The sequence below is a fragment of the Patiria miniata genome, unplaced genomic scaffold (genome assembly GCF_015706575.1).
Source record: "Patiria miniata isolate m_02_andy unplaced genomic scaffold, ASM1570657v1 HiC_scaffold_23, whole genome shotgun sequence".
NCBI classification, from domain to species: Eukaryota; Metazoa; Echinodermata; class Asteroidea; order Valvatida; family Asterinidae; genus Patiria; species Patiria miniata.
This window is the reverse complement of record NW_024037062.1, coordinates 355,953-375,087: the sequence shown is the minus strand read 5'-3', so window position 1 is coordinate 375,087 and position 19,135 is coordinate 355,953. Positions and strand designations below refer to the sequence as shown.

Genomic DNA, 19,135 nt, shown 5'->3' with positions numbered 1-19,135 from the left:
ACACACTCAACACAGATATATTCACTACTTTTCAGAAAGGCGGTATGTTGATATGTTTGGCCGTCCATACATCAACCATATACCAGCTGAAAGAGTGTTTTCGGATCGTTCTAATGGTGTAGTTTATTCATAGTGTTGCCATTACAAAAAAATGAGAAAAGTGCTTCAGAAGCATCCACGCACAAATTGAGGTATGGAGTGCCATTTGGTCATGTGGTGAAATGGCTTGCAGTTTGATAAATTGAACCAGATGAACAAACAGGCATAACTTTCTTATATTTACACATATGGACTTCATTTTTACATCACATACAAGAGCAAGTTTCAAGGAACAAACTTTACACACAACACCTATGATTTAAATCACTCCTTGGCAGTGAAAATCTGGGTTGAAAAAAAGTGAGTTTTGGACTTGTGGTCATTTTGTTCACGCTCTAGTGATTTCCGCATGACTGAGCAAACAATTTGGTCCTGGGGTTAAACACATTTCTTAACACTAATTAATTGTATCTACCTTTTTTCGCATGTTTAAATCTAAGACATGTTGATGGATGTCTGTGACATGTTTCGGTGCACACACGACAAAAACCTGTAGTATCATCAAGAATAAATAGTAAAAAATACAAATGACTTATAGGGTTGAAGTCGAGCGACATGCCAAATACACACTTCTATTAGTCTTTTTTGTATCATCCGACTCAGCAAAACGAATTTTAAATATAAACTTGATTTTTAAATAAGTTTTTATTGATGACACTACCAGGTTTTCATACTGTGTAAAAAAAAGCTAAACACGTCTTAGACTAAACATGTCGACAATATGTCGATACAAAAAATGTTTAAACCCTAAAAACCATTTTACGGTGTACGGCTGTGTGCATGGCGTATGTGCCTACATGTTCTAATGAATGCAAGCCTCGGGTTTCCTTCACACATTTTCGTAAGAGAGATAAGCGTTGACCAGTGCCTTTGGATAGGTCGATGGAGACGAGCTCAGTACGGTTCAAGTTATCCCAACTCAGATGTAATAGCATTTGCTGTGACGTTTATTTATCTGTTGTGACGTCATGAGCCTTCTTCTGTAGGTTGTGCTTCTTGATGTAATCACGAAGGAAATACACGACTCCCATTTTCCCACACTGAAAGATACAAATATCAAAATACCAACATCAACCTTACATCAAACGTCCGATACAAATTCAATTCTATACCAGATAAAAACAAACACAATTATCTTGAGGCCTATTCAGTCACTAAATCGCAAGAGGTAACTCTTCAAAATCTGCGTTCTTTACAATTCTTACACACATTATTTAGATAATTTACCTGAGCGATGTAATCTCTGTCTGCAGGTTCCATATCAAAATCGGTACTTCCCAGGTATCCCGTATTGACTCCAATGGTGCGATCAATATCTGAAGTCTAGAGCAAACACCGAAAATGAAAAATGATGAAAAGTCATCCGTGTAGGCCTTACCATGCACGGAGGAAGGAAACAGGTTTATGTTTTCCTTCCTCCATGGTAAACTGCCTTTTTTCCTTACCGTTTGACTCAACATCTTCATTTTGCGAGTGTAAAATTGAATCAAATTTGAAAGCGTAGCACCAAACGCGCTTTTGAGACGCGCGCATGCGTGATTTGTAATGGAGAATAATGTGTCTAACCTGATTATTAAGGCAACTCATACCTTGAATGATAGACGATTGGCGTTGAGTATCAATGCATTGAGGAGAGCACCGAACAGGCCCGTAAGGTGATCGAAATCCGCCAGTCGTTCAAACCCTCGGAGTTCTTCCATCATATCGACGCCTCTCTTCTCGGCAAAGGCCAGCAGTTCACAAAACTCAATCTGCTCCAGTGAAGAAGGAATTGACTAGTAAAGACTTCGCTACACAGTATTAAGCCATATAGAATTATTAATGCCCGGCGCACACCTTTCCGATTTAACCGGTTCACCGGATGAAACCGTCACCGGTACGGTTTTTTTTCACCGTTGCGGTTAGACAAAACGTTACTGGCACACATGCCCGATTTCGTTCTATAATCGGTCACATGGTGACCAGTCACATGATGATCAGCCGCATGATGACGAAATGGCAGCTGTCTATTTTGAATCATGTGACTTCCTTCGTAAATGTGATTGGTTAACATAAATATTGCGTTCGGTGAAACCTCCTTTACGGTGACATCGGATCCGGTGAAATCGGATGCGAAAAAAAAAATCAAACACGTTTGATTTCATCCGTTCTTCCGGTGAACGGTCAGATCGGTCCGAATTTTCACCGCACACTCTTAAACGATGGTCCGATGATCCGGGAAACCGGTAAAATCGGAAAGGAGTGCGCCGGACTTAGATGTGACCCGGACGCCAAAACCAGGCTTTCCCCTGAACAAACATATCTTCCAAAGCCCACCAAATATTTAGTTAAAATGGTTAATGACAATCAATTCACATTAATTCTTTATACAGATTATAGCTGTTGTTTCTTTTCTCTGTGTTTGTCAGGGACGAACTAACCTTTTGCTTGTTTTCCACGCCCAGAATGTAGAGCACTGTTACACGCTGACTTACTGCACCCTCATTAGGCAATTATTTTAAAGCTGTGATTGGCGGAAATCCGCTGGCGTCACGTTTAAAGGCCATGAACGGTAACCTTGTTTTCATTCGCACTTGTGTTGATTCAATTCGGCTAGCCCTTCATTCTTTGCGTTTTTTTAAGGTTCAGTCTGGGACGTAAGGCTGGACTTACCTCTCCATTACCGTTGCTGTCCAGAATATCAAAAATGGCGTCTGGGTTATGAGAGTCGCTGCCAAACAATAACCTGGCATCATCTTCGGTGAACCTATCAGCAGCCTGATACAGTTCAGAAACAAGAACAATGTGTTGACAAACAAAAACATCCCGCTGAGCCCACTTTAAATCTCATGACTGTAAGTTGATTTTGCAGTTATTTCTGAATTTATGCCTGGAGAAAAATTTCCATTATTTTAACCGTTAGATCTTGACCTTTGACCTTAAATAAACGTCTGGCAGACCCCAAGACCAACCCACACATTAAGTTTGAAGTCCATGTGTCAAGCAATTCTGCTGAAACCATTTCCATTGTTTTAACAATCGACCTTGACATTTGACCTATATGGGATCCAAAACCAGTAGGCTTTTAGGGGACTCGAAGACCAACCAACACACCAAGTTAGAAGTTGATATGCGAAGTAATTCTACAGATATTCTGCTGAAACTGTTTTTATTGATTTAACTATAGGCCTAATGACCTTTACACCTGGCCTTTGGGGTCCAAAAACCAATATGATTTTGGGGGACCCACATAAATACTAAGTTTGAAGTTGATATGCCAAGTAGGTCTAAAGATAATCTGCTGAAACCATGTCTATTGTTTTAACCATATATGACCTTGACCATAATTATATTGGCATATGGGATCCAAAACCAAAAGGCTTGTGGGGGACCTAAGACCACTTCGCATACCAAGTTTGAAGTTGATATGCCAAGTATTTATTGAGATATCCTGGTGAAATCGTTTCTATGCTTTTAACTCATTACTTTGTCCTTTGACCTGTGGGCCCAAAACGAATAGGCTTCTAGGGGACCACAAGACCAATTCACATACCAAGTTTAAAGTTGATGTGCTAAATAACTCTTGAGACATCCTAATGAAACTGATTGTGTGTCCACATATACACGTACTGATAAAAAACCAAGACACACAGACGCATGGCCGGAAGGGTAAGGCAGATACATTATGCTCATTCAGTTTCCCAGTTGGGTAAAAAATCGGAATCCGATTCGTCAGTGTGACGTCATCTCAATAAGCCATTTGCGAGTAACCTATACCCTTTGGGATTTACATTTGAAAAACGTCTGGTACAATGACTTGCTCAGAATGCTTGGCACATTTTAACTTTGAATTCTCCATACCAAAGACACTGTTGCTAATCACAAGATTCAGGGCAAGCTCTTGCATAGTTACGTAAGAGACGCTCAGCACCAATACATCGTTCACAATGGGTGAGAATGGCACAAAGACACCAGACCATGCCGGAGCTGGGGGTTGCTAGCATGAGGCTTGCCCCGAATCACGTGATATAGTAACAGTCTCTTTGGTCGGGAGAATTCTAGGTTAAAACGTGCAAAGCATTGTATTAAGTCAGCGTTCCAGATTTTATTCAAATTTAACTCGCAAATGGCTTATTCAACCATGATTACTTCACATGGTGTAGTTCATAGCCCGAATAAGACTCGAGCGTTTATCCAGGTGCGCGCGCGTGTATGACGTTTTTACTAACGAACCGGATAGTTCAGTAACTGTAAACAACTTAACGTGCAACAACAATAAAGCTGAAGGATGACTATAATATGTTCCACGATTCGAAACTTACAGTGTAATTGAGACATTATTTTAATCGTTTAGAAAGATTATAATAAACACTACCATAAGAGAGCACACACATTGTAAGCTTGGAGGCTGCCATGATCCTTCACTATAGAGATGAAAATAATGCGTAATCAATTGATGACAGCAATGCAACGGTAAAACGACTTACGCCTTCTAGAGACTCCTTGAATTCTTGTTTTGAGATCGTTCCACTATCGTCCTTGTCGTAACTCCTCAGAAGTGCAACAAACTTGGTCAGTGCTTGCTTGGAACTGTCGTGCAGTTTCGCTTTCTCTTCCTTTGACTGTGCCCTCTTCCTATAGAAATGTTTAGGGAAACAATATTTTGTTTACACGGCGTCCCTCGGATTTGCTTTGACTAGGTCTGGATGCTCGACCACCAAAGTAAAGAAAGTGAATGCCTTTATTGTTTCTTGACATGTATACAATATACTTAAGGGTTGAGCTGTAGGCCCATCGATTTGAGAAAGGCATAATTTGTTAATGACATTCGCTGTTCTTTCATGTAGCCTGCCAAATTTTCCTCTCATCTTCATAAACATACATTTTATTGTAGGGATCGCTTTGGACATTAATTCCATCAAGAAGAATGAATCAAAAACGGAAATATTGGGTTGCCAATAAACGTCTGATACTCAGAACGAAAAGTCCGATGTCTTTGAAATCTGCTCTATTATAATTCTGAGCAATTACCTGCTTCGTTCGGTATCCGGTACGGTGATAGAACACCCTGCCTTCTTGTGTTTACATGCTCGTTCGTCCAAAACTACTTTAAATGCTTCCACTTCATGTTCGGAATACTACGGGAAAACCAAGCAGTAAATTGTTTTCAGGAAATTACGCTACACGGATCAACAATTAAGTCAAGCCATCAAACACCAAGGGTGGATACAAAGGGGAGGTTGAGATCAGGGGCGTAGCGACCCCGATTTGAAGGGGCATATGAACAAAAAGCCCAGAATCTTGATTCATTACTCTCAGACTTTGCTTTTTTATGCATTGACTGCAACGCCTACACTCCCCTACCCCCTCGATCCCTTGAAAAATCTTGGAACGCAACACCTACAGACACCCTTCTTTGGATCACCCTGGATCCGCCTTGGAACATGTCAACCTGTTAACATAATTATTGGGAAGGAGGACGACAGCAAAACTTACCAATACTGCCCCGATGGATTTCTCATTGAAACCATCAAACCTGTCTTCAGCGCTGAACACATCATGAAAACGATGAAGAAAACTGTCTTCCTTGTCCATAGACAAATACCAACCTCAATTGGAAAGATTACAAATATTAAGTGCGGATTCATACCAGTGTGCCTACTTGTTTTAAAGGAAATATATCATTTGCTATTTGTGCATTTTTTAAAAATACCAAGTAGGACGCATAGCAATAAATCTGTTCAAGTTTACCTCAGTGGCTATGGTAGGTCTCGTAGCTGGATTAGGTTGCTCTAACGCACCTCAAAAAGTGTGCCCGCGGGCACACTTTTCAAAAACTTCTTTCAAAGATTATTTTCTTTTCGATCGAAATCATTTTTGGCAGAACTATTTCACTGGGTATTTGGGACAAGCCCTATATTCACTTCGAGCAAGGCTTTCTCATTAAAGCGGTAGGAATTACCAATGTTCCTATATGTGCCTTTAACATCAGAGTTTGAATTATTTTCTTTTGATGTTGATAAAAATGAAGCGGGGAGCTGAATACATGGTGAAAGAGCTTGGTTTGTATTTCTCTTTATTATATCCGTTAAATAAACTTCTCTCTAATTACCAGGGAAAGATTGGTTAAAGAGTAAATCAAAAGAGTCCACTCCGTCAGAAGTCAATGTTAAGAATTATCTCGAACTCTAAAGTTTCATGATGGGTGATGGGGGACTGGGTTACATATAGGCTGGAACCGAGTCTAGTCACTCTGGTCTCATCACACAATGCTTTGGTGATGTTTTGCCAAACACACATTTTGTTTCCAATGTTTCCACTTTACTCTGCTGCGTGATTTTTATCTGCTTCATGATTTAATTAGTAGTAGTATCTGGTAGTTAATGAAGGATAATCGGATAGGGCCTTCAGTATGGGCTCTGCCCAATGCCATTAAAATTCTTATCTGTGCATCAGAGTTGGTTGGTCACTGTAATTTTGAAATGAACAATAAAAAGCTTTCTTTAGACGTAGAGTTCCTGGTTTGCGGTAACACACCACATGGATTGGTCCTTATTACTTGGATTTGCACTGGTGTTATCTTTCGTAGTTTGTTTTGCCTGACTTACCATCAAAGCAGTCAATGGGGTAGTTGTGGAGTATTCCACCATCTACAAAAATATCCTCTTCCTTCGACATTACTTTGTACTTGATGGGCATCATCACACCTTCAGATTAGAGTAAGATAAAAACAGACAGGTCACTCAGTGTGATTCAACAGAATTAAGGGAAAATACAACATTTGCAAACATCAAAAAACGAAATGATCAAATTATCACGAAGTACCTTATTGGATCTTTAAAATCGTGGCTCCTGGTGTGCTGACATTTTCAAGAAAAACTGCATTTTTCCAACGCTGGTCGGCCGACCAGTGTTGGAAAAAACTGGCTTTTTTTTCAAAAACTGTTCTTAATTTTTCATATTTTAGTTTTCTGACTTTTCTTTGCAATTGATCACACACCCCTGAATAGGTACAAGCCTGCTAGACTGATTCTCTGACCTTACAATTTTCTAAAGTGTATGGTGCTCCGTTTCATCTTATTGGGGTCAGGGAACCAGACTACAAGAACATGATAGGTTTTCCTGGTTTTTCCAGCACCTACAAGCCCAAAACGTGAAACATGTCAGTTCAACAATATTTTCTATGACACGAATCCTCCAAATCCATTTATTTCTGAAAATTGAAGCAAAAGCAAATGTTGTACCTTCCCTTTGAGGGCAAAACAACATTTTTCGACCCGACTCAAAACCACAAAATTGTAAATTAATATCAATCTCAAACAAGCCGCGAATTATTTCGATGATGAGTTTATAAAAAGCGAGACGAGGCACGCCTTGTTCAGCTGGACTCGATAGTAGCACTTTTGGACATAATACTCAAATTTCATTCAGTAATACTCATATTTCATTCAATCTGACAGACCGTCTGTTGGTCGGTCCGTCAGTCGGTCGGTGTGTCAGTTCAGGATATTTCACTCTTTATACGTAAATACTCGGTCTCTTGGTTGGTCCTTCAGTCACTAGACTGGCCCTGTGGGTCCAGCCAAAACCAAGTCCACAGTCTGCTGCAGGACTTATGGATCAAAGTGCAAAGACTGCAACAAAACTTACCCGGTACGGTTTCAGAAGCGCGAATGGCCAACCATATCGGCATATCGGGTGTCGTCTTCACGTGAAGATATTCAGCTCGTAAGCGATTTAATGACACAGTAGTCAAACACAGTTCCCGCCCTGTCTGTTCATAGAACTGTATGGGTAAAATTGTGGGTACAAATAAATCACAAATAGCGAACCTCACAGAATAGGTAATAATCCAACTCGATTAATAATTGGTATAATACACTGCTACCTCTATGGACTGCGTGTACAAGCACCCCCTCAAGAGTTACAAAGAGAGAGTTGGGAGGGACCACTGACATCACAACGGAAAAGACAATGGCAGGAATTGGCGCATTGTTCAAATTACTTTAATTAAGAAATTATTCGTGACTTCACGCGGAGTGTTCCTCCCAATGAGCTCATCAAAGTGATTAAAAAACTCATTCACTGCTCATGTGCGAAGTCAATTGCAAACCGATACAGAGAGCAAGTTCGGGCGACCATTATCATGTTGCGGCCATTTTGATTTTCCCCGTTCTAATCAACGTAACCAAATCGAGGCTGGAAGGAAAAAATAGTCTGGTTTCTTTCTGAACAAAGAAACATGATCATTCAGCACTGTTATTGGATACAGGGAACATGACTGAAATGGTGGCAGCATACTAAAGGCCTATTCGCTTTTTTCACACTTCCGCCATTGGCATGGAGAGCTAGCTCGATCTTGCAACTTTACACAATAAATATAGCCGGTTCAGTGATACCCGTGTCGGGGTTCAGATCACTGAACCGGCTATTTTTATTGTGTAAAGTTGCCAGATCGAGGCTGTGCATGCCCAATGGCGGAGTGTGAAAAGAGCGAATTAGACGACTTCAGGGGTTGATTTGTGACGTAACTTACGCCTGCGCACTAACAGCAACGTGGGAACACCTCTAGTCAAATGATGGTCAAAACGTGATAATGAAAGTTGTTAGTCCGGGCTCCCTGATACGCTGTATGATGCCCTGGCTAGTGGTAACAAGTGACAGAACCGTGCTATGTGGTCTGGTTCCAATATTGTAGTCGAGGAGAGTTTAGTCCAACCATCCTTTGTTCGAGCAAGGCCAAGGTTAGTCAACCGAGACAAGGTTTAAGCCAAATGAATTTGTGTTGATGTGCTCTCCTCCAGTGGCGTATCCAGCATCGCAAAACCTTCAAAAAATACTGCAAGTAAAACTTGCGCGATTCCCCTGGCACGCTGGCAGATTGTATACAGGCAGTTATAAGGAAAATTGTCAGTGTACCTAACCAAAATGGAATGTGTCATAACTACCAACAGGGATAAGCAATAGTCTTGTTAACTGTGTACTAAAATGAAGCAGTTTTACATTTTTTACGCAAAACGGTATACATTTTCTGAAAAAAAAACCCTGTGAAAAAACCCTAATTTTACTCACACTGTGAAAACTCTTTCAATCCAATTTTTTTCCCCTTTGATTCCCTTCAGTGTTTCGCTTCATTTTGCCACGGATAAACCCAACCCAAAAATGCCCCCTAAACCTGTTTTCCAGAGAGGGGGAAACACTGTGTGGATGTGAGCAAGTCCACACAACGTCGCTGCTACCTGGTTTATGTGGACCTCTTTTGTTCGAAAGTCCACACAGTGAATGTAATGCTTGTACACACGGACACACAGAAGGAATACGCGATCGCAATATCACCCTGTATTATGGAATTCCATCTCTGCCAAGTTACACGGCGCATGTTTGGGAGATCACGGCGCATTGTCGCATAGTCGCATAGTCGCATTGTCGCATAGTCGCATAGTCGCATTGTCGCATAGTCGCATAGTCGCATTGTCGCATAGTCGCATTGTCGCATAGTCGCATTGTCGCATTGTCGCATTGTCGCATAGTCGCATAGTCGCATAGTCGCATAGTCGCATAGTCGCATAGTCGCATAGTCGCATTGTCGCATAGTCGCATTGTCGCATAGTCGCATTGTCGCATTGTCGCATTGTCGCATTTTCATTCATTAATTTTCCAGGGCTTCACCAAGGGGGCGCTGTTGTGCGGTGTTTGGGTGCAACTAATTTGGTCATCCTCCCCATATTCCAGTTGCTTTCGAGTTAGAAATCGTGCCAAAAGATGAATAGGCTTACATCTTCAGAGTATACATTAATGAATCCTTTTATGCGTTGCCGAGAGAACAGTATTTTTTTGAAATGCATGTACCCGCAAGCCTTAGGCCTAACGCTATATAGTTAATCGCCCGAATGTATCGATATTTTAAACAATTGGAGGGTATAGCTCCTATCCAGAACTAATAATTAATACAATAGATGACCGCGGCCGCGGGACCCGCCCATCACTAGATACACACTACTAGAGTATTGGACACGGTCCACCGTACTTTTATTTCCATATTCAAACGATAGCCTGCCCCCTCCGACTGTTAATTTGTGAATAAATATTTTTTAATTGACTTGTTGTAGTTGTAACTATTACTATTATCGGTCGGATGTGATGTCACAAAATGGAATTCTGGCACCTGATTGGTCAGTTTGGCTTCTCAATGTTTCTCTCTTGAGTGAAAGTTTTCATTGGGCATGTCTATGACTATGAGTGAGCATGTCAAATTCAACAGCTCCGACCGACTCAATACTAGAATAATCAGGGTTAGAATCCAGAAGAGAAAAGAATAAATTGTAGCTTCTCAGAACTATGTTTAATGTTGCATCCTGTTTCTATGTATTTTCTTTGTATATGTTGCAGAAATGTTGAAAAGCTATGGACCTAATTCTAAAAAAAAATAAGCTTTAGTTAGGACATAGGCCTATGTTCTTATATTTGAACTTGAGCTACAATGATGTTTTCCATTTGACCTAGTGTCTATGAATGTTACATATTTTCACTTACATGTAATTCCCAGGGTATGATCTGCCATTACTTTGCAGCTGGTTACACCTATCCTGAAATTTGTGGCATTTTAGAGATTCGACATGGTCTTCGTTGCTGGTAATTTATGATGAAAAATAATGTTTGAGAAAAACAGTCCTTTTTAAAAACGTAAGATAATCAAATTAAATCAAGAGGTGCAAGAAAAAGTGTTTGCCCAATCCCTCCCTGCCAAAAATGCGACTATGCGACAATGCGACTATGCGACTATGCGACAATGCGACAATGCGACTATGCGACAATGCGACTATGCGACTATGCGACAATGCGACTATGCGACTATGCGACTATGCGACAATGCGACTATGCGACTATGCGACTATGCGACTATGCGACTATGCGACAATGCGACAATGCGACTATGCGACTATGCGACAATGCGACTATGCGACTATGCGACAATGCGACAATGCGACTATGCGACTATGCGACTATGCGACAATGCGACTATGCGACTATGCGACAATGCGACAATGCGACTATGCGACAATGCGACTATGCGACAATGCGACTATGCGACTATGCGACTATGCGACGGCACGACGCGACTATGCGACGGCACGACGCGACTATGCGACGGCACGACGCGACTATGCGACGGCCCTATACAAACAGTACAAAACAATGCGACGGCACGACGCGACGGCACGACGCGACTATGCGACGGCACGACGCGACAATGCGCCGTCGACGGCGCATGTTTGGGAGGCTTGCTTGGATCTCCCAAACATGCGCCGTGTAACTTGGCAGAGATGGAATTCCATACTGTATGGCTTAAAACCCAGGGGGGATACAAATCGCCAAAATCTTTAAATGTTGAAGAGCATGGGAAGAGCAGGTGTAAATATACTGGAGGAGTTAAGATTTTTTTCTTAATCGATCGTACGGTTACCCATCTCCTTTCCCCATGCGTAGCCTTGGTTTTGTTTGCCAGTTGCTAAATATAATGTTCATCCCCTTAAACCCATTTCCACCGTCCCAATTTTGCTTCTATCAGCTTTCCAATTCGCTTTTAAAATCTCCATCCCGCTGCAATCTGCCCGTCTGGCCCCACCCCTCCCTTCCCTGACCACGTCACTGCCCTTAGCATCAAATTGAGGTCCAACATCACCAATGCTTTGCGAATACACAATGCTTTGCGAATACACAACAAACACCATCTTTTTAGCTCAGCACGAAGCTCGTGTTGTCCGCACACGGTGAGTTTTTCGCCTCGCGAGCCGAAAGAAGTCAAACAGGACAGATATTTGCCTCACGGCCTCGCCAGGCAGAAAACTCAGCAACAATTCACTGCACACGGGGATATTTTGTAAGCTTCGTGCTTGGCTCCCATAAGAAAGTGCGCATTACAGAATCAGTCTATACGATCCTTGCATTGATAAGATTTTACCTGCTTGAATGTGAGCTCTGGGTTACCGAATTTGTTCTGGATACGATCCTGAAAATACATCATCAGTTTGTTGGCTGGATTGGCGCCCATCTTGCGGTATAGGTTGATGCCCTGCCCGATCATACCAAACCTGGCATCTACATAGACATTTAACAAGACAAGGAAAACATAGTAAAGCTGGACACAGTACAGACACATTTATATTCAATCTTTGCGAAATGTTTGTCTGTAACTTCCCAAGTTAAGGTACTTTTGACTGCAAAATAGAGAGCCAGTATACGGCTGGGCGCTGACAGGCCTTGCTAGGGGATTTACTACACCAAGAGGAAACTTGTGGCATCATGTACTACATCTGAAATTTTCTCTAAAACTCTTAGGTCTCAAGACTTGTCTGATTCCCTGATTGTTGGCCTACTCAGCAGCTTTTGAACATTTTTTTTTGTCGAGAACTACCTATATATTAAGACACCTCTTGACTGCGATATAGAGAGCCAATACGGCTGGGCGCTGCAGGCCTTACTAGGGATTTACTGCAAAAAAAAAAACTACTGGCATCATGAACTACATCTGGATTTTTCCCCAACACTCCTAGGTCTCAAGACTCGCCTGTTTCTCAGCTTGTTGTCCTACTCAGCAGCTTTCGAACAACGTATAGTTTGTCTAGAACTACCCTTATTAAGGTACATTTTGACTGCGATAAACAGAGCCAGTACGGCTGGGCGCTTACAGGCCTTCATTTGGGATTTACTGCACAAAGAGGTAACTAGTGGCATTATGTGGATTACACAATGAGCCAAATGTAGCCCATTCAGTGGCGTCGACACGGGTCATCCCAGTTCAAACTTATGGGCAAAGGTATCTCCAAAGAGGACCAGCCGAGAAAAGAAAGAATCTTTATGAGAGAGCTGTCGCAGAAGTTGAGGCGCAACATCAACAAAGAGACATGATCCAAAATGCAGTGCGGGTAATGAGAACCAGAGCAGAAGCTTGCGTGTAGAGAAATGGGGAAAACGTGGAAGGACACTGGGGCTTATTTGTGACGGCTTATTCAACAAAGTTATGTTTATCCCAAGCCAAAACAAGACAAGAGAAGACATTAGATAACACAAAAGATTGTTTAGACAGACCTCAGTCTTTACTCCATGAATATGCCTGAAATTATGCAACATTGTTGACCCCTTATCCAGAACAAAGCCAATTATGACATCACCCGTTCACATTGTCTCTGATTAGTCATGCGTGACCCTAGCATTATCTGGCTTGTACCAAAATGAAGAGTATCAAATGAGCTGTAAAATAAAGTGTACACTTATGAAAAAAACTTTATTGATTATTGAGCAATTTACCCCGAAACCCCGGTTCCTGGTTTTCAGGACACACTCGTAAAATTATCTTTTCTCACCCATAAACAGTGTACTCGCGTCAAAGGCACACATTTCTTCTATTTCATAGGAGTCATATCCAAGAGCAAGGAAGGAAGTCATCATGGCCCCGATGCTGGCGCCTGAAAACCTTTTCAGGTTTTTGGCAATTCCGACCTCTTCAAGAACCTGCAAGACAACATCAGTTTGGACTAAATGGAATCTATTGTAATCTAAATGTAATCTAAATGTAATCTAAAATTGTTTTTTTGAGTCATATATTTTATTGTTTATGCATTGTAAAGCGCATTCATGCGAGCCAATGAAGCGATACAAAAGCAGTTCACCTCTTACTGTGACTAACTCTTAAGTGTAGATTTTACCCCCTGATAATTTGTAAAGAGTGCCCTTTTTTACAAGTGGCGTTTTTCACGAGCGTCGCGTGAACGTCGGCCATGCGGGTGCTGGCGGTCCAATGGTTACGGTGTTCGACTCGTGTGCCGTGGTACATGGGTTCGAGTCCTGACCGTGGGAACATAGTGCTTGTGCTCTTGAGCAAGGCACTTTACCATTATTGCTTAGTCCTTCGGATGGGACGTAAAGCCGTAGGTCCCGTGTGTTGTGTATATGCACGTTAAAGAACCCAGTAACACTTATCGCTAAGAGAAGAGGTTTGCCCCGGTGTTTCTGGCAGTGGCTGCAATATGCGCCGTAGCATACATAATGCTACATAATGTCTCATATTTCCCATAAACTTTATTTACCTTTCTTTAATAATAGACATATCTCCAGCGCCTTGAGTACCTAATAGTTGGTAGATACGTGCGCTATATAAGACTCCGATAATATTATTATTATTATTATTATTATGGTGCCACCATGAAAGGCGCCACCTGCTGTACGATAGTGCCCATGATAGTCCGATTTAATCATCGCCCTATAAAAAGATTGTGTCCGGACCTCTGATTTTACGGAGGCTGGGTGACTGGTGAAAAAAAAAACCTGTATAACTTTCAGCACGGATGAGGCGAATGCCTCTTTTCACGTCCCCCCCCCCCATTAAAAAGCACCTTGTTACGCAACTGCATTATGCAACGGATTCGCAACAGCCATAGAAACCTCACGGTGATCCTGGTTGCACCGAGTTGACCTCCGAGTCACGTAACGACTATTATGCTAAATATAACTCCAAAGAGTAGTGCCACAGCCTCACAGGAGAAAGGAACTGGTTTTGCGGAAAACAAAGTGTAGTGTTCTATTTAAGGTTTTTTTTTTTATCCATGTTTATGACGTGACAATGACTGAACACCCGATATAGAAAGCGCCCGCTGATATGGCAAAATCTACAGTTCAGAGGCGGTTGTCTTGCATAATTAAACAGCGAATCTGCTCACATACTACTAAATACGGTGACAATAATTAAAAGTCATTTTTTCTTGATTTCCCAAAAATTATGAGGTTGAAAATTCCAGGAAGGAGATGCGGAAGGAAAAAGAAGGAACCAAAAATGGACCAAGCTCTCGGCGAAAGATTTATTCAGATGGGACCTAGGCCTAAGTTGTTAATGTCGGGCGAAGACCAAAAAGCGGCTTCAAATCGGTAAACACGGGCAGATGGACACACATACTTGTTTCGTAACTGTGGGGACTTTACACACGAGTTGTCCCGGGGTACTATAACCGACGACGCTGTGGGGACAGCAGAAAGTCCCCATAACTCGGCCCTCATTTGCGAATTGCCTAACGATAAAAAAACTTCCCCATTACACGGTGAGGCGACGGCCCGCCCGCGATTTATTTTTCCATACCACATGCTCGCTACTATCTATATATATATAAGAGAGAGTTTAACTCGGCCTCCGAGACGATGCTTGCTCATGAAAGGATCCGAGACCGCGGGCTCCCGCGGCGCCAAAATCGCTCCACGTCCGTGGAAAAATGCGGAGGGTGTCTTCCGCCGGGTCGGACGCTTCGGGTCGTCCTGATTTTCCCGTACGGACCGGCGATCCTTTTCGTCTATTTTTCGTGACTGCATTTTGCGCAGGAATTTGCCGTCGTGTGTGCTTTCACGTTGACTGCCTGGCCGCCCCCCGTCCTGGCTTTTCTGCGTGTCTAGACTGTGCGAGGTCAGCGGCTTCGACGTAGGGGTTCCGTTTACGTGTTCAACTCGGCCGTTCTGCAAAAGCGTTCACCAAATTGTGGTATGGGGTGACCTTGGTAAAATATTTTTTCTCCATGGTGCGTGGCCACCAAGTGCCCCTATTCTTTCATATGCTTCGCTTGCCGCCCCTGCGCCGAGTGCAACGAATACTCAGAAGGACTACACATTAAGTATGTCTTGCGCGGTCTGACCAATCGAAAGTCTACACTGCGTAGTATTTCCGGGCTATGCAAAACTGTCGATGGCAACGCGTACTGCAGCCTGCTCCACACCCTGGAAACGAGGTTGGGTCTACGGTGCTCGCTATTTGAAGCACAAGCATGTGACGTCGCGTGATAGAGTGCTGTTGCTTCCATAATGTGTTTACAGCTCCATGCTTCCACTAGCTCTATGCATCCACCAAGGCTGAGCGTTGTGAGTTTGCTGCACGTCACAGTCAGTGTCGCGTTATAATTTCGGGGGCCTGTTTGGGATCAACAAAGGGTCGATGCATTGCTTCAAATATTGCGATCTTGAACGAAGTCACAAAAAAATCGACGAAAAAGTGTCCGACCCGGCGGAAGACACCCACATTTTTCCACGGACGTGAAGCCGCGGTCTCGGATCCTTTCAGAAGCAAACATTGCAAACTTGCTCTTATTATAGATGGTTGAACCAACTTCAATAAAAGTTAAATTGACTTTTTCCTCGCAGACGGTCTCGCAAATTGTAAGAAGTTCAAGTTTACGTTTGTTGAAGAGTCCAATACTGAAACTTAATTATGACCTTCCTCCGTGATTCAGACCGTTTGTATTTTATGGTAACACTCAACATTTTCATTTCAAATGACACCTTCACGTTTTATTCAATTATGATTTAAACCAGCCTTCGCCTGTGTACTACAGTAACCTTTTCACTACGTTTTCCAAATGCGACTGCCTCACAAAAAGCCAATTTAACAGACCTACGGCAACATTTACAGACAGTTGCCACGGTACATAATTATCATGTGCGTAAATCGACGGGGGACAGGGGACCCCCCCCCCCACACACACACACATTTTGAGGCGGGGGGCATTGTTTGGTCCCCCCCCCCACTTTTTCTTCCCCGAATAAAAATATTGTAGCCTACAATAATGATTCTATTGCTCAGAATACATGTAGCTGATTCAATTACTCCAAACTCAAAACTTTAAAAATGATCTTTTGCTCAAATTGGTGTTAGTCGTCAGAAATTGCCTTAGATCACACCACAGAAATTGCTTTTCGATAACTGCATGTCTCCCCAACTATATCCCCCATTTACATTTAACTCCCCACATTTTCATCCCCAACACTACGCCCTACCCGATCTATGATCGGGTAAACCAGCTTGTAGAATATAGTCTGAATATAGAATTATGCTGGAGAGCCCTATATATGCAATGGTACCACATCGATGAGTCAATGTTGTAGTGTCATGTATACTACATTGGATTTAATACAAATCCGACGGTGTGAGTTCGATTCCCATTGGATCTTTTTTTAATTTCTTCTTCTTTACTTCTTTTTTTCTCTCTTAAAAAGGTTTGTTAGTCATTTGGAACATTTTTTTTATACCAATATGTGGTTTGGAGGGTTTTTTTCAAGGGAAAATAAAGTCCAAGAACCTGACTTGCAACTCAACGTACTTCGAAATACGCCCATAACGAATGTATGTATATGTGTACAGAAAAAGATTTCGCGGGATACAGGCAGGCATGCATGTACATGTATACTACACGTGTGTATCTGTGTATTGGAGCGTGACCATGCATGGACTACATGATTATAGGCTACCATATGCTCGCGGAACGCAACGGGTGTACATGTACATGTATTTGTTTGTCGTTTTAACTTGTACACATTTTAAAATCATGCGCTTACCCTGATTGTCCCAATGTACGCCATTCCCTTACTGCCACCTCCCTGAAGAGCCAGATTCTCGAAGGGGAATTCATAGCCCTCAAATTCTCGTTTCTCCTCTGGTGTTAGAATGGGTTTTCTTTCTATACGTGGCAGAACACTAGCAGTGGCCATGATGCGTTTTGCTGGTGTTTGCATGCAGTGTAGAAGTCTAGACGTGGGGTCGCTGGTTGGATCGATTGTAGAAGTCTAGAGGTGGGATCGCATGACTGGATCGATTGTTACAGTTCAGTATCAGCGCACTAAGGTCATTCAATTCAAGAAAGAAGCCGTGGCTAGCGTATACAGATCTCTCACAGCGACCAGTGACCATGTGATCCGGGCAACATCCAGGTACATGTACCTGTAATTCAGCATGAAAGTAAAAGGCTATGCGGCGAGCTTCTTGAACTCTCGCACGGCCCACCTGCGAATTATTTTTTCCCCAGACAACCGTCGTATGGAAGGTTGTTGAGCGCCCTCCACGATACCTTTATTATACGTACGCAGGTAAAAGCCATGAATTACGGTATGCTGTCGAGCTCTTCGATATGGCTCAGCTGGAATGGAATGGTTTTGAGATCGGAGGGTGTGAGTTAGAAACCATATTTTTTCAATCTTTTTTTTTGTTTTAATTGGCCGCTTTGGAAGATTTTTTTAAAGGGAAATAAAAAGTCCGAATTTTACTAGGTTCAAATTAATTTCATTGTTTTCTTTACATATTTTTTTCCTCATGTCCTAAGGGAAGTAATGTCCAACATTTGCTCGTACCCCCCGCCCTGCAAACAGGACGCTGGGAAGGGCTTAATTAGCGCTCTTATTGGATAGATTTTGCGTGACCTGTGACCTGCCAGTCATCACGACCACGACTCTGCAAGGTTTGAAACGGCCGTTAAGACTGCGCCTTTTTTGGATGAAAAGTATAATGATGTAGGAAAAATCTGTAAAACGTATCTGTTTTGTAAATGTTCAACTGCCGTCAGTTGCTCAGGCTCCGTTTCGAAATTAATTAAATTAAAATTTGATGCTCAAAATTATTTTGTCCACATGGTCCGCAATGAAAAAGAAATTACATCCGGTATGGTGTGTATGCATTTCTATGGCAAACTTTTCGGATAGTATTTGCGCGCATTGGCTAACCGCGGTCTACAGCTGCAGCCAGATGCTTTAGGGCCTATACATAGGTCATGATAAATTACCCAGAATGCCATCCCCACTTCCTTCACAAGATTCGGTGAAGCTCATCTGCCCGCGTATTTTTTTTTCCTAGGAGGGTTAGGGGCAATGTCATGAATAATTCAGTTTTTCCTTTGAATCATTGCAAGATTTAGGTTCTCGTTCTATTTTCCCCTTAATTTAAAATTATCTCAGTGATACATTTGGCGAAGAAAAATAGCTGATGAAAATGAGCAGCGACGACGTGGATTCGAACCAGGGATCTTTGTATCCATAGCTCGGCTCGCTATCCACTAGGCTACTGTGTGGTAGCTCGACGACAACCGTTCTTTAAAATGCTTTAATGTATTGTAACTAGTTGAGTAACTAACAACAATGCTGTTGATGTCATTGTCCGTTCTCATGGATAAACATGAATTATTCATGACATTGCCCCTAACCCTCCTAGGAATAAAAATTACGCTATCTGCCCTCCCCAGCGCCCTGCTTGCACTGC

The 19,135-nt window shown here is 42.3% G+C and overlaps 1 protein-coding gene across 1 annotated transcript; it reads right to left on the bottom strand.

Moving 5' to 3' along the window:
* Positions 1-578: 578 nt before the first annotated feature.
* On the bottom strand, positions 579-17,913 carry LOC119731155. Its single transcript, XM_038204202.1, has 12 exons — positions 17,446-17,913; positions 13,443-13,590; positions 12,041-12,177; positions 7,729-7,864; positions 6,687-6,785; positions 5,575-5,687; positions 5,110-5,216; positions 4,566-4,713; positions 2,752-2,856; positions 1,689-1,850; positions 1,327-1,422; positions 579-1,139 (listed from the first exon to the last, which is right to left on the bottom strand). The coding sequence occupies exons 1-12, from the start codon at positions 17,620-17,622 to the stop codon at positions 1,047-1,049; spliced, it is 1,521 nt and encodes a 506-aa protein (XP_038060130.1). The 5' UTR covers positions 17,623-17,913; the 3' UTR covers positions 579-1,046.
* Positions 17,914-19,135: the final 1,222 nt, after the last annotated feature.

What these genes read in the sequence shown, in the direction of transcription:
- LOC119731155 (XM_038204202.1), bottom strand. Translation starts at nt 17,622, where the DNA reads ATGCAAACACCAGCAAAACGCATCATGGCCACTGCTAGTGTTCTGCCA. An exon ending in CCCCATTGACTGCTTTGATG is followed by an intron (nt 5,688 to 6,686) that starts GTAAGTCAGGCA and finishes TTTCCAATTGAG; the next exon opens with GTTGGTATTTGTCTATGGAC. An exon ending in TCAAGGAGTCTCTAGAAGGC is followed by an intron (nt 2,857 to 4,565) that starts GTAAGTCGTTTT and finishes GAACTGTATCAG; the next exon opens with GCTGCTGATAGGTTCACCGA.